General features: G+C 42.5%; 1 protein-coding gene and 1 long non-coding RNA gene across 4 annotated transcripts in view; one reads left to right on the forward strand and one right to left on the reverse strand.

The window, feature by feature from the left end:
• The window catches only part of Nrp1 (neuropilin 1), a 150,206-nt gene that overhangs the window by 89,049 nt on the left and 45,170 nt on the right, over positions 1 to 15,987 (forward strand). For all 3 annotated transcript variants that reach the window (XM_021219963.2, XM_029532452.1, XM_021219966.2), the window contains 2 exons: positions 9,930 to 10,085; positions 13,663 to 13,807. In XM_021219963.2, the coding sequence (XP_021075622.1) occupies positions 9,930 to 10,085; positions 13,663 to 13,807 (301 nt within the window). The remainder of the gene's footprint in view (positions 1 to 9,929; positions 10,086 to 13,662; positions 13,808 to 15,987) is intronic.
• The window catches only part of LOC110337198, a 35,175-nt gene continuing 27,249 nt past the window's right edge, over positions 8,062 to 15,987 (reverse strand). The window contains exons 3-4 of the long non-coding RNA XR_002381253.1: positions 10,023 to 10,061; positions 8,062 to 8,118 (exon numbers count right to left, since the gene is read on the reverse strand). This is a non-coding gene — a long non-coding RNA (uncharacterized LOC110337198). The remainder of the gene's footprint in view (positions 8,119 to 10,022; positions 10,062 to 15,987) is intronic.

A 15,987-nucleotide genomic window follows, 5' to 3' on the forward strand; every position in this document is an offset into this window, starting at 1 on the left:
TGGAACTCACTTGGTAGACCAGGCTGGCCTCGAACTCAGAAATCCGCCTGCCTCTGCCTCCCGATACATAATATTTTCTTGATTGTTTTAGTTTGAAGTCTTTTTAAACTGCCAAGAAACTAGGAAGGTGTGTGTGCAACAGCTCATTTATCTGTCCTCAAAATGATCAGACTGAGGGTGGTGTGTGTGTGTGTGTGTGTATGTGTCTGTCTGTCTGTCTGTCTGTCTGTGTCCTTTGATATACCAGCTTAGCTCTGCTTCTGCCTGGAGTCTGCCTGCTTTTTGTAGCCCTACAATGACACCTAGATTGAAAATTAGGTGAACCTTATGACTTTTGGTGGTGCAGAGACTTTGATGTTACTTTTGCCAAAGTACAAGAAAGGTATGAAGGAGTCCCCCACCCCAGACTAACTGCTCACACATAAACACCCTAAGCTGCCAGGCTTGTCTTTGCTCCTTAACAGGAATGTGGGCGGCCAGGACCAAGTCTTTGAGATTCTGTAGATACAGTAGAAGAGCTATTGCATCACTGCTGCCCATTTAGCCAACTTCCAGGAGAAGAGACACTAAGTTCCTGAGAGGCCATTTGAGAAATGAATAACAAGGACCACTCCATACAGGATGGGCCCAACCAGGAAGACTCAATGGCACTCAAGCTTTAGGTAACAGCCTTTCAAAAGGACCGGAAAGCTTGTGGAGAGTTATAATATTCACAGTGCAAAATATGAGGATAAGAGTATTCACATTCCACCTTACTGTTAGTGGCCTAGACACTTTCTTCTTGTCCTTAATATCATGCAGTTGTCTTTGGTTTGGAAGAAAGGGGTTTTAGATCTTGCCAACCATGCTGGACTTTGAACAGCATTGAATTTAAACACAGGGAACACTGACACCATCTGCTAAGGATTAGGGGTGTTGAGGAATAGTGAATAAAACTTCAGAATACTCACTCCTCTGAAATTATAATTCACACACACGTGCATACACACATACGCCAACTACAAAACTACTAAGGAAAAATGTCCTCACAATCTAATGGCCCTGGTATAGGGGTGTGCATTATATGCCCTCAAATAGTCCCCGTAATAACATGAGGCATAACTGAATATTTTCTGTTGAAGAGAGGAAGAAACTAAAGCCTGAATTGGAATCAGCTAATTGAGTTGCTTAGCCAGGTCATTTTTTCTTGTCAGAGTTACACAGCCACTTCCTAGGTCTCTGCCTTTGGTCACGGCATGCCTACCATAACCCCCTGATTTTCTTAAGCCCAGAATGTGCTGAGCAGTTCAGTGCAGCCTGTATACCCTGCACTGAAATTTTTGTTTGTTTGTTTACTTGCCTTTTTCCCCTTTCTTACTGCAGGACAAAAATATTGTAACTTTTCTTTTAACCCTCACAATGTATGTGTAGACACACCAAACACTTACTTGCATTGTAAATGAATAATTGCCAGCCACTGCCTTTCCTTCAGGGTAGGATGCCCTGCACAGGTTCAAGCTTCTGTTCACACTCACTTACCTGTCCTTAATGTTTGAGGACCCAATGTGGCATCTGAACAACAAAGCTGCACACCATCAGTGTAATGTTTTCTCAAAGTGCTTTATTTCTAGTGTAGACATAAAGCTTCATGCAAGATAGAGGAGTGTTGCTGGCTCAAAAGTGGAATCTCAGGGAGTGCATCTCTCCTTCCTGGGAATGCCTGGTGTCCCAGAGGCAGAGAAGACAATTCAGCAGTACAGTGTATGATGCTAAGCTTGGTGTTAAATCACAGTGAGGATTCCTTGTCTCTGTAACTATCAGCTGCTTCATGTCTAGATTCCTGCATTTCACAAAGGCCCACAAAGGAGAGTGGGGGTCTGTGTGATGTGTTAGTGATGTGTATGTATGTAGTATACACTTGTCTCTGTGGTGTATGTATGTATGTATGTAGTCAGTCTCTCTCTCTCTCTCTCTGTGTGTGTGTGTGTGTGTGTGTGTGTGTGTGTGTGTGTGTTTAGGGTGTGTGTGGTATGTGTCTGGTGTGTTTCTTAATGTGTAGTGTGGTATGTGTATGTGGTGTGGGTGGGTGTATATGGTTTATCTCTATGTGTGTAGTTTATATAGCTTGGAGAAAGATATGAATTGTGTATATATCTCTGATGTGTATGTGTGCATGTGTGTGATCTCTCTCTCTCTTTCTCTGGTATGTCAGATGTATATGGTGTGGTATATGTGTGTATCTGTGTGGTATGTCTGATTATATGTCTATGTGTGTATCTATATACCTATGTGTGCGGTGCATGTGATATCTATGTTTCTGTGTGTGAATGCATATGTCTGTTTGTATGGTGTCTGTGTATGTATGTGTGTGTGTGTGTGTGTGTGTTGGAGTCTGAAGAAGAAAGTCACCCTTGTTCTCTAAGTCAAGTCTGCCAAAAGATAAAAAGACAGAAGAGCAATATTAATTTCTGGTAGGCAACTGGGCAAGATTTTGCTGTACCTTTTACCTCCTTCTCATGAACCCTGACAAAGAACTAAGTGGAACTGCTTGCTAGTCAAAGTCTAACTCAGAATTAAATTTTTATTTTTAAGTTGGTTGCTACTGGTTTGCGGATTAACACAAGGATAGAAGAGTGTCAAGGAATCAGATGTAGCTGCAACCAGAACTTGGTTTTCTCTTAACTATGGTCAGAGGATTCATTCACGTGTCTAAGATGATTAGAGAACGTTGGTCTTGAACTTTAAAAAAAAAAAAATCCATAACAATCACCTTATTTTTCAACCATATAATAATATTCAAAGTAAACTCTTCCAGTAGCCTTGTGTGCAGTTTAAAGTAATCAACAAGGTAGTCACAGATGGCCTCATATTTCCCATAACTTCACAAAATATTTAATTTACAAAAAAAGTTGTTGGATCATATTTTTGCTGCCACCGAACTTGAAGGCCAGCATGGGGTGCCTTGAGCCACACAGGGTGACTCTGGACAAGGAAATATGTCAGTTTGTTTCTCAGTTTATTTATCCATAAAACTTTCCTTGTTTGATAGGTGGTTTGAAGGAGGTAACACATTCAAGTTTGCCCTTAAATTAAATACCTTAAACGCAGAGGCTGCATTGCAGATTTTCTATTAAAAAGAACAATTTTAGTTATCAGCATTTTTCTAAATAAGACAATAATCATGATGAAATAATATAGAGAATTATGTTATTAACCATCAGAGCATTGTGTTATTAACCTTAGGTGGTTGTGTTCTGATGAGCATCTATAAAAAGCCAGAGATCCTGAGTTTCAAGCAGACAATGGTAGATGCTGTGAATCAGCCCCCTCAGCCTAGAATAGCTGAGGTCTACATGCCTGGCTAGGTCAGAAAACATGTGTTTTATCTAAGGAAATGAGACAATTACTTAAAAATATTTTCTTTAGCTTTAGTATCAACTGATGAATTAAACAGCCTTGAGTCATCAGAGATGTTCTGAAGAAAGCCTGCCATGTCTTCCCTCACAAGCAGACTTTCCGGTTTTTAATCAGACCTCAGTTCTTTGTCCTTTATTTTCTCAGGCTGTTGTGCTGGCCTGCCAGGGGAGCATTAAAAGCTGATAAATGCTCCCTTGCCAATGCTTACTCACGGGGCCGTATTTTATTGAGCAAGGCAGATTTTCATTTTGGAAATGAGGTTTTTTCCACATTACATTACCAATGGCCGGTTGTGCGCAGTCATGGCAGGCAGCGGCAAACATTTCATGGCTCAAAGGCGGCGAGCTGTGTGATTTACTATGCAATGCTGAGAAATGCTGCTTCGTCCTCCAGTGATCCTCAGTAAAATGTGGGCCTTTCCTTACCTCTCTGTATCTGGGGAATGTGTTTCCTGTTATTGTGAAGACAATGCCTTTGGCCATAAAGTGTTTATTCTTGTAGATACCTGAACAGAAAGAGCAAGAAAGGAGTCAAGGGACCTCTGCCTTCCAGGATCCCCAGCAGTAGGACCAGCCATGCTCCCTATCCCACACCTAAAAGGAAAAGCTAGTGATTTTTTTGTTTCTGCCTGATAACTCTTTGTTCAAAAATAATATATGGAGAGACAATCTAGAGTCTTTGAATTTTATATCAATGTTGGAAACACTGTCTTACTGAGTCACTTACGTTCACTGAGCTGTGAAAACTGACTCAGGAAGCAGCCACTAGAGCTCCAAAGTCTGATGGGCTTCTGAAGATAGTGTACATACCACTGGATACTTTCCAGATGTTGATGTGTGTCATACCCCCAGTGGGAAGTACTCAACGAGCTGAGAAAACCATTTGATGTTCAATGGCACATGTGCCTACCCCTACTCCATATCCCTCTCCACCATCCCTCATCACAGAATTCCTCCAAATTCAGACCTGAAAACACATCCATCTTCCAGGCAAGAATATGACAGCTAGAAGGGAAGGATACATTCTAAAACACCAAAAGTTAAGGATATTCTAAAAACTCAGAAAGTAACGACTCTCAAATAATAAGAAGATGGTGAGAGAAGAGAAGCTGCCTGGGTTTGGGGAGCATATTACCTGACCATAGGGCCTGTGAGCCTGGATATCTGTAGGGAAAGAGAGTGACATGCAGGGAAGGAACCTTCCAGAACACAGAGGGGTGCACCGTAGAGAATGTCCCTGAGTAGCGCTGGCTTCTCTACTGTTCCTGCTGTTTGTCTTTTGTTTGTTTGTTTGTTTGTTTTTTCGAGACAGGGTTTTTCTGTGTAGCCCTAGCTGTCCTGGAACTCACTTTGTAGATCAGGCTGGCCTCGAACTCAGAAATCCGCCTACCTCTGCCTCCCGAGTGCTGGGATTAAAGGTGTGCGCCACCATGCCCTGCTGTTTTTCTTAAGTGAACCATTCCCGTGTCCTGGAATAGAAGGTGGGTGAAAGCAAAGCAAAGTCGAGACCTGGACGAGGATGGATCTGGGGATTCTACATTGTCTCCACAGCTGCTGACCACTGCCTTCCCGTTAGTGTCCGTCTGAGTCCACGCATTTAAGACCAACAGTGTCTGCTAGTGTGAGAAGCATAGCTGGCTATTTGGTGCCGACGGTTTCATCTTTACAGATCTTCATGGTCAATTCTGCTCTTCCTGTGTGCCCCACCCCCTTCCTCTTCCTGTCTACTTGCTGAATCCTACGGTAGAATCTTTGCTACACACTTGGACATCACAGTCAGCTGTGAAGTGTCTCCCCTCCCCCACCCTTCCCAGTCCTGGGATAACGTTTGCATCTTTTCTTTCCTGTTTCATACTGTGTATGTCATCCCTTCCTAAGGTTGCACATTTGAAGCTGCCATGGTTTTGCTATCTGTCCAAGTCTACTGAACACACCTCTCCAGCAGTAGGATGTCTCGTGGTTGAGTCACAAGTATTGCATTAAGTCCAATACCCAAGAGCTCAAAAGTAGCAGGACATAAATCCATCAGTATGGGGTGATACCCTTAAAAATGGTGATGAAGTTAGGTGTGGTGGCACATGCCTGTCACCTCAGCACTCAGAAGGCTAAGGCAAGAAGCCTGAGAGTTCCAGACCAGTTTTGGCTAAGTAGTGGATTCTAGATCAGCCTAAACTTCACAGAACCTGTCCGGAAGGAAGGAAGGAAGGAAGGAAGGAAGGAAGGAAGGAAGGAAGGAAGGAAGGAAGGAAGGAAGGAAAGAAGGAAGGAAGATATTCTTGTCTAGGAGATATATCCATAAAACAGAAGGAAATGACAAGTTATTGATCACAGGATTGGATGACCTTATTTTTATAACTACAAAAAATAGATGTATGTATGTGTGTATATATGCATATGTATATATATGTGTGTGTGTGTGTGTGTGTGTGTGTGTGCGTATGTATACACACACACACATATTTTCATAGGAAAAAGACTCTAAAGGGGTGGAGTGTGTTGTCCCAGTAGTGATATCTTAGGGAAGTTTTGTTCCTTCTTGAATCTACTAGTGTTTATGAAATTGTCACTAGGAATTTACTATACGGAAAGAGAAATATTTTTCCAGAGAAATCATGAATGACTAAATAAAACTAAAAGAGGAACACAATGATGAACTCAATGAGCCGTGTGGTGAACTTACCAGAGAATTGCCTGGCTTATCCACCAGGCTGAGAAGAGGGAATAATCACTCCTGTTTAGGAGGAGGAGGGGAGAATAGAAGGGAAGGAAGGGGGAAAGAAAGGAGGAAGTGTAGGGAGGGAGGCGGAAAGAGAGGGAGAGACAGAGTCATTTTTATTTTCTTTTATGACACGAGAATTTTTACATGTCAAGATATAGAATCAAAATATCTTCTGTTAGTAACTACAAATATTCTAATTAAGTTATAAGTATTTTGATGTAATTAAATAATACACATGAAAGTATATTGGGGCCATTGTCATAATTAGCAGAATTCCCCTAGGCACTTGGAGAGAAAGAGCTGGTGGGCAGATATGCCCAGCATTAATGCTGAGTCCACAGCTTGAGGGAGACCATGATTATCAGAGGTCTAGATAGCATCCTCTCTTGGTCCCGGTGGTCTAGGCCTAGATTCTGTGAGGTTGTCATCCATCTTTAGTAAAACCAGTGGCAGTAATGTTAGAAAGAAAAATGAAACAGAATTTCAAATATCCCAGTGTGGTAAATAAGAGGAGCCACAGAATTTAAACCCAGCAGGAAACTTTATGCAATTACAGGGGAAGTTGCTGGTATGTTTCATCACTGTAGAGAAATAAAATACCATTTCCTTCTCATGTGATTCATGCATGTGTTCTAAGGACATTTTCCTACTGAGGAATTGCTTGTCTTTGCCCCAGGCTTCATCTTCAGAGTCAGCTGATTCCCTAGTACCTGGGAATCTTCTGAGTGACCATTTCTTTTCTGCCTAGTAACTAGCTCTCCCTTAGAACTTTATAAATATCAGAGCTGGGGACATGTCTGACTGGAAGAGTTTTGTCTAGTATCTAGAAAGCCCTAGATTCCATCCCCAGAACCCCATAAAACAGGTACGGGTACAGGAAGGTAGAAGCAAAAGAATCAAAGGCTCAAGATTAGTCTTGGCTACACAGTGTGTTTCAAGGAAGCCAGGCTACAAGAGACACTGCGTCTGTCTATCTGAAAGTATATCCAAGGAGTAGAGTTCTAAGATAATTTCTAAGATAATTTCAAATCAACTCAAGCTGCAATTGGATACTTGAGAGTTTAATCATTCCCAGACTGAAGAGCCTCTTGTGTAACGTGGAGAGCAGAGCCATGCCTCTCTCCCTTGGATGTCCAGATTCTAAGGATCTTTCAGCTTGCAAGTGGACGTGCATAACTCTCGATTAACTCAGGGGATGGTCAGTAAGGCCTCAGAGTTCTGAGAGCATTTTGAAACCCTTGAAGTCTCAGTGTCTCGAGCCCATTAACTTGTAGGTGTGAGTGTTCTGAAAGAATAAATCTTGTAGGGAGTTTCTTTTTTTTTTAAAGTTTTTGAGTTAGTATCTTTTTTTCTCCCTTCATCTAAAATTCAGTTCAATTTCCTATCTTTTGTTTTACTTGCCAAATATTACAAGCATTGGCAGTCTTGATTTTGGAAACCTGTGCCCATAGGGGATAAGAAGAATGGAGTATTCACTAGAAGCTCCCTGCTTCCCTTCTGAAAAGAATTACTAATGCCAGCTATCAAGATAGGCATTGGAATTGTTTTAAATGTGTTGAGTTAAACATTTATTTATTAAATTGAAAGTTGAAATGGCCACCATTGTTTATCTATAGTATTAATTCCTATTAAAATTTTGCTCTGGGGGTGTGGGACACAGTTTATTTGGAGCCCTGAGTGCACAACCACTGCAGGGTTAATTGAAAGAGTGTTTTCTGAAAATTGGGCTGTCAAGTTGTGAAGCTGAGTGGGGACTGGGATTTGCTCCAATCTTGTTGTTTGTTTGTTTGTTTGTTTGTTCTTTTTTTAAGAAACCTGTGTTCCCCTCTTCTGTTGACATGTCTGGTCAATGCAAACCAGGTGTGTTAGGTAATTCCTCTCTGAGTCCTCAAAACATACTATGTTTGTGTATCCTTTTTTAAAAAAAGACTTCTTTTCTTTTTTTTTCCTCTGAAAAATCCAGCTCATACAACAAATAGAAGGAAACAGCTTTCCAGGAAACATCTAAGGAAAGGACAATGAAATCACTCAACACATGGAAACTAAACATGAGTTTTAATATTAAGTTATATGTAATTATTAATGATGACAATGAGAAAAGTTTTCAAAAAGGGTTTGATTGTACTGACAATATCTTGAGGAATATGAAAAGAAGCAGGAAAGGCCTTCCTATGCTGTGAGGGTGGCTCATTGGCACAGTGCTTGCCATGCAAACTTAAAGACCTGAATTCAATCCCCAAAATCCATGTGAAAAAGCTGTGTGTGATAGTACTGACTTATGATTCCATCCTTGCAGAGACAGACACAAAATATACCTGAATATACATAAATAAACACACACACACACACTACATACACACACAAGCGGGGAGTTGTTCAAGGACTCCAGTCCATGACCAGTTGTCCATTGACAGCTAGCTAATCACAATGGGAACACATAACAGAGCAGACCTTTTCATTACCTGGAAGTCCCCACTACATTCAGGATATGAGATTAACAAACAAGACACAAAGTGAGGCTCTCTTGTTGGGAAGCCTCACTGGAAACTGACCCAGAGGAGCTTACAAGCTTTGCTTTATGATGTCTTTCCTTCCCATCATGCCTGGGACCCATCTGCTTCTCAACATAGCTGCTTATAGCAAGGCCATGAAAAAAATCAGGAGGAAGGAACTTCAGATGGGGGCAGCCTTCCTGCATTCTTCTCCTTACCAGACCATCCCAAACTACTTGTGTCTGTTCCGAGAACCCCAGCACTCCTAGGGACTCACATCAGTGCTCTTTCTGGCAGCATCTTACCAGAAGGAGATAGGATGCTGCAAAGAATTCGGATCAGATGGGTCAGATGGGAGGCCTAGTATATGCCTCTCCAGGAGCCAATGTGTACATCTATCTTGTGTGTCTTGATTCTTCCTCTGTAAAATAACACATATGATATACTTTGGGAAATATGTTAAATGTCTTGGAAGATAGTCTTACATGAACTCAATTTTCTCCTCTGTATTGATCAGGTAATCTTAGCTGCAGTGATGAGAACACCCTCCTTTCTCATAACCTAGTTCCCTTACTATGTTTGTCTTTCTCTCTGCCTTTCTCTGTCTCTCTCTTCTGTCTGTCTGTCTGTCTGTCTGTCTCTCTCTCTCTCTGTGTGTGTGTGTATGTGTGTGTGTGTGTGTGTGTGTACCAATGGATTTTATTCAGGGCTGCTTACAGGAATGAGGGCAATTTGTTAGTGGCTACACCACTAAGAAAATATCTCTCACCCCTTCACTGATAGATTCTCGGGGGCGGGATAGATTCTGGTGGGGAGGAACGTGGACAGACTCATTCTCGTGCATGTCTTATGCAGGTAAACTTAGTGGCCGTAAGTCATGCTTTTCCTGGAAGACAGCATTGCACCAAACTCCACTGCTTCCCCCAACTCTTACAGTCTTTCCATACCCTGTTCTGTGATGTTCCCAGAGCCTTAGAAGTGATCTTGCAGATGCCCTGTTAAGAGCTGAGCAGTCTATTATTTGCAGCACTTTGACCAGTTCTAAGTCTCTGTGGGGATTGGTACCTACTGCAGGAAGAAGTTTCTCTGACCCAAGCTGGTGGCGGCACTGACCTATGCAGGCATAAATACCGAGAAGGCAGGTTGACAGTCTTTGCCTTCCTTTAGAGAAGGGCTGGGAAGACAGGGGCCATTGATATCACATTGGGCCCTGCTAGTTCTGATACATGAAACCCCCTGTACAGAGCCTGCAGGAAAAGCTGCTTAGGTCACAGCTGTGCTTGATGGGGTAGCTGACTAAATTTGTGTGTCATTTTCTTGCAGGTGGACTTGGGCCTCCTGCGATTCGTTACTGCTGTAGGGACACAGGGTGCCATTTCCAAGGAAACCAAGAAGAAATATTATGTCAAGACTTACAGAGTAGACATCAGCTCCAACGGAGAGGACTGGATCTCCCTGAAAGAGGGAAATAAAGCCATTGTAAGTTTGGCTTCCACCCCTTCTCTTCCTCCTCCCCTACTAAAGTCTCTCACATGCATGATCAATTTTAATTTGTTTATATGGGGATTTCTCTGTCAGGCCTGGTTTATTTTTTGAATTGATTTAAAATGAAAAGTGCAATTAGGGGTTTAAATCTGACCAAAGAGTCTCATCTGACGCCCTCTTCTGGAGTGTCTGAAGACAGCTACAGTGTACTAAAAAAAAAAAAAAAAAAAAAAAAAAAAAAAAAAAAAAAAGACAGCATGTGCACAACCTAACATTGCCAACCTCAGGGGTTCCTGATGGTCATCTGACTTCATTTATTTGGGTTCTCCCCTTGTTTCTTGTTCGTTCATACATCTTTTTCTCTTTTCCTCTCCATAATAGGCTAGAGGTCTTTCATCTACCCCCCAGTAGGCACAAACTCATTTACAAGTGCATTGGCTGTCTCTTGTAAGAACAGAACTCTGGGCTTTTTTGCTGTGTTCTTTCAGATCACACAGATAGCATGCTATCTGCTCACTTGGAGCTTCACCCAGTGGGGCAGCTGAGCTCAGCTCAGCAGTACATTTGTCCTGCCCTCTGTTGTTGAGGAACTGAGGTCTCTCTCTCTCTCTCTCTCTCTCTCTCTCTCTCTCTCTCTCTCTCTCTCTCTCTCTCTCTGCCAGCCCCACTTATTTGAAGTTATACTTGCTCTGATTTATTAATCAAAAGGTTTTTGAGAATTCATATTTGATGTTACTCAAACTCAAAGGCTAGAGGAGCTGGAGAGATACTCAGCCAATAAATTTCTAACCACACAAGCCTGAGGACCTGGGTTCCATCTCTAGAACACATGTTTTAAATATATATAAACCTTCATACATACACATGCCAGTGGGATGGCTCAGTAGGTAAAGATGCTCACCAATAAGTCTAACAACCCAAATTCCATTCCCAGGACCCAAATGGTGGAATAGAACCACAAACGTGTACCATGGCATGTACCTATATATAATAAGTACATACATAAAACACATAGATAAATGATAGATAGGTGATAGATAACAGATAGATAGGTAGGTAGATAGATGGATGGATAGATGATAGGTAGGTAGATAGATAGATAGATAGATAGATAGATAGATAGATAGATAGATAGATAGATAGACAGACAGATAGATAGACAGATAGGTAGGTAGGTAGGTAGGTAGGTAGGTAGGTAGGTAGGTAGGTAGGTAGGTAGATGTTTTTATAAAAGCAGGGAATGGGGTGGGATGTGCTTGCTACCCCAGCCCTGAGCTGTGAAACAGGAGGATCCATGAAACTCATTGGCAGGCCAGTAAGAGATCCTGTCTCAAAAAACTAGGTGAACACTGTCTAAGAAACAACACCTGAGGTTACTGCCTGTCCTATACATGTACACACACACACACACACACACACACACACACACACACACTGCATGGAAGCCAGGGGTTTTGTGACTTGGTGTTTTAGAACAGGGGTTGCCCTGCACACACAAGCCTCTTGGGCTGAGAGGATAAAGGAGGATGCAGCATGGATGAGCCTTGACATATGGGGTCTTCACTGAACCTAAATGAAACCAGAGCATCCAGCTGACATCTGTTCCTGCAGCCCTCCTCATTTTGTCCAGCTGTAGATCTCACTGTCTTTCCTGATTTCATTAGCTGGACTGTGGCAAGATCAACCTTCAATCCTAGCTTGCCCTGACAGTCTTCATCCTTTGGAAAGAATATGAACGTGCCTGCTTCGCAGCAATCTTCAGGAAATTCTCAGTGTTAGCAGAATGGGTACACCTACCCCTACCTCTCCCCACCACCGTCTATGCAGAAGCTCTTCAGCCAACTCCACTCCCTAAGAGAACTAATTGAGGCCTATACGAATAGCAGTATTTGAGGTGCTACTACTTCTGGAAGCTTCTCATAATTTTGCCACATGAGAATGTACCCATGTAGATTGTTTCCCAGAGGGAGAAACTGAGGTAGAAGCAAAGTACAGGGGGTATTTTTGGTGTTTGCTGCAGAGCAGAACTTAGGGTCATGCATGCTCAAGAAGGATCAAAGCAGCAGTCTGGTGACATTGGTGTGTCCTTTCTCTGGAGGGAAGAGCAAAGTTCAGGAAACTGCATGACATATATTGGAAGATGGGGAGAGTCTTCCTGCCCTGCAATGTTCTGAGAGATCATGGAAAGTTACTGTGCTTGGCACACACAGTATCACAGAGAACTGTTTTATTATTTTATTTGGATGGGGGGGGTGTTAAAACAGGGTCCCTCTATGTAGCTCAGGTTGTCCTGGAGCTTTCTGTGTAGACCGGGCTGGCCTTGAACTCATGGAGGTCTGCCTGCCTCCACCTCCTGAATGGTGGGATTTAAGACATGCACAACTGCCTAGTTTAAACACTGCTGCCATTTTCACCCATAACTGACCCACAAATCTAGAAAACAGGAGTTTCCACTTTTATCTGAGGAAGGTTTTTGCCAGAACATTCCATGATAGTGTACAAAGATCCTGTAAACACCACTACCATATTCCACATGGTCCCAGAGGACATTCGCAGGCACCTGCTTTATACCGGGCCCTCCTTGCCTTTGTGGTCACATACCTCATTGTTAGAATCAAAGTAATGATTTATACGTAGAAGCAGAAGACTAGGAGTTTTCAGTTAAAAATCATTTATTTTTTAGTTTTGCTTTTGACTACTGAAGCTTAATTTTAGCAATAACTCCTAAATATTAAAACCACTGATGCATGACTAAGAATATTTGCCAAGGAACCTAGTAAGCAAGGAGGGCAGGAAGCTGGGGATGTGGCTCAGTGACTGGGATGCTTGCCTCACATGCGCAAAGCCCTGGTGTCCATCCCAATGATCACATCCACCGTGCATATGGTACATCCCTAAAGCCCCAGCTCTTGAGAGGTAAAGCAAAAAGACGAGGTGTTTAAGGTCATCTTCACTTACCTAGTGCATTCAAGGTTGACCAGGGATGCAAGCAACAATGTCTACAAAAAGAAGAAGGAAGGGAAAAGGAAGGAAGGCATTTGGCTTAGGGTTGTATCTGAGAACGTGAGCTAGGATTTAAAAAAGGCAGACCTAACCCAGAACTCAAAGAGCATTCCTTCAAGGAGCTGCTGGGGGAGGGAGGGAGGGAGGGAGGGAGGGAGAGAGAGAGAGAGAGAGAGAGAGAGAGAGAGAGAGAGAGAGAGAGAGAGAGAGAGAGAGAGAGAGAGAGAGAGACAGCCTGCGGAATGTGCAGCTGTGACTCTTCAGGTAAAGTTAACAACTTTTCACTTTTGAAGATGACAGCATGTGTCCTTTAATAAATGTCATCCTGGTGATAGTGCCTTTAGAAGCTGTAGCCACTCAAGCAAGAATACATGATTGGGATGGTATTCTACACTGGACAGGGTTCTCTTTGATTACAGTTATTCGGGAAAATTACATGGCAGGTTGCTAATGGCACACCAACCTTGGTAGAAAATGCTAGAACTGTAAACAATTTTCACGAGCATTTGTGGACAACTTTTGGGATTTTTTTCTAATGTAGTTTGTTAACATGCTCTCTCCCATCTAGATCTTTCAGGGAAACACCAACCCCACAGATGTTGTCTTAGGAGTTTTCTCCAAACCACTGATAACTCGATTTGTCCGAATCAAACCTGTATCCTGGGAAACTGGTATATCTATGAGATTTGAAGTTTATGGCTGCAAGATAACAGGTAAGTGCCAGAATGGAAGTTGCCCCTTGAATTGATGTAGACTTTTCCATTCTAGGAGAATTTTTTCATATGTTCAAATATGAAGGTAATCTGCTTATATTTATTTGGTAGTTAAGGTCTTTCTTTACCAGTTACTTTTCTCATTAGTGTAACAAAATACCTAAGAAGAAACTTAATGGCTTATTTTGGCTTGCAGTTGATATGGACCCAGTCCACCACAGCAGGGAGGCATGGTAGCAGGAGTTACTGTATATCCAAGTTAGGAAGCAGAGAAGAAACAAGAAATCAAGGTCTGCCCTCAGTGACTCACTTTGTCCAATGACTTGCTATGGCCTAAAAATTTCACAACCTTCCCCAGCAGCTAGAGATGAAGTGGGGAACATTTCACACTCGAGCCATAAGGGCCTATACACTGGATGTAGACATGTCTGAATTCAAGTTCCACCTTAACTGATTAGCCATTTGCTGGGTGATTTACTTGGAGTTTCCCAGGCCTGGTCTGGATAACAGCCACGGTTTTGATCTACTCCCCATGGCAGGTGGTGAGATGGACATGAGCACTTAGCTCTGTGTGTTGAAGGGCAGGGTTTCTGTCAGTGTCCCACTTTCTAATGAATTGTCTCTGATAAAGCATTGGGTTGGCAGCAAGCTGATCATTATAAACAGCTGCTCTGTGGAAGGCTCCACACTGGCTTTTTTTCTCTTTGCAGTTTTAAAGTCCAGAGGTGGCTACACTTAAGGAGTTTGACCTCAAACAAGAGCTGCTTTCACTCCCTTAGCACCCTAAAAACTCTGTCATGGATTTTTCCTCTATCTATATGTATGTTTCTCCTGGTGATTGAACCTGGGCCTGGCGAGTAGTAGGCAAGCACTCTTTTTTTTTTTTTTTTGATTCAAAGTTACTTTATTTACATTTCAAATGCTATCCCTAAAGTTCCCTATACCCCCCCTCCCCTACCCACTCACTCCCACTACTTGGCCCAGGTGTTCCCTTGTGCTGGGTCATATAAAGTTTGCAAGACCAAGGGGCCTCTCTTCCCAGTGATGGCCGATTAGGCCATCTTCTGCTACATATGCAGCTAGAGACACAAGCTCAGGGGGTACTGGTTAGTTCATATTGTTGTTCCACCTACAGGGTAGCAGCCCCCTTCAGCTCCTTGGGTACTTTCTCTAGCTCCTCCATTGGGGACCCTGTGTTCTGCTGAAGGGACCCTGATATAGCGGCCTCTTGTGAGGCTATGCCAGAGCCTGGCAAACACCGAAGTGGATGCTCACAGCCAGCTATTGGTAGGCAAGCACTCTTAACTCTTAACCACATCACCACTTCTTAACTGGGAATTCTAAAACTGAAAGGTAACTTGTGAAAGCCTCTGGTTTCTTTGAACAGCACTTGAGAAGTCCCTGTTAAATTGGAACAAAAGGCTATTCCTATTTGAGGGGTATAAATGATGAGATACTCTTATTAAATGTCTGTAGAGTGTAAGGCCAGGTGGCTGGAAATCAAGGTGTCTGGTTGTCAGGCTAGCACTGGGCCCAAAGACTCCAGGGCTTCTGTAATGGCCCATATTTATTGTGGGGTTGTCCTAAGTTCTGGTGTAATAGCAGCCATGTTCCAACCCTTTTCCATTTAAGTAGATATGTTACAGAGCTTTCATTCGAAAACAATAGCAGCATACATGTACTCTTTATATCTTAAAAGTTGAAAACAATGGGAGTTGGAGAAATGGGTCAGTGGTTAAGAGCAGCTGCTGCTCTTCCAGAGGACTCAGGTTCAGTTTCCAGCACCCACATGACAGCTCACAACTGTCTGTAACTCTAGTTCCAGGGGATACCATGCCCTCCTCCTGCATCTTTGGGCACTGCATAAATGTGGTGTAATACATATGCAAAAACACATACACACATAAAATACCATCTTTAAAAAAAAAAAGATTGAAACATAGAGCCTGTGATTGATTCACTAAGAAGGTAATTAAAATTAAAAACAACTTCCAGTCTTCATTTTACCCCTGTGTTCGGTCTGTGTTCATATTTAGAACATTTAATTTCTCAATACATTTTATGCTTTCTCTGCTAAATTTGATTATTTCAAAAAAAGAGGAAGGAAGGAAGGAAGGAAGGAAGGAAGGAAGGAAGGAAGGAAGGAGAGAGAGAGAGAGAGAGAGAGAGAGAGAGAGAGA

Source organism: Mus pahari, chromosome 20, assembly GCF_900095145.1.
Source record: "Mus pahari chromosome 20, PAHARI_EIJ_v1.1, whole genome shotgun sequence".
Taxonomy (NCBI): Eukaryota; Metazoa; Chordata; class Mammalia; order Rodentia; family Muridae; genus Mus; species Mus pahari.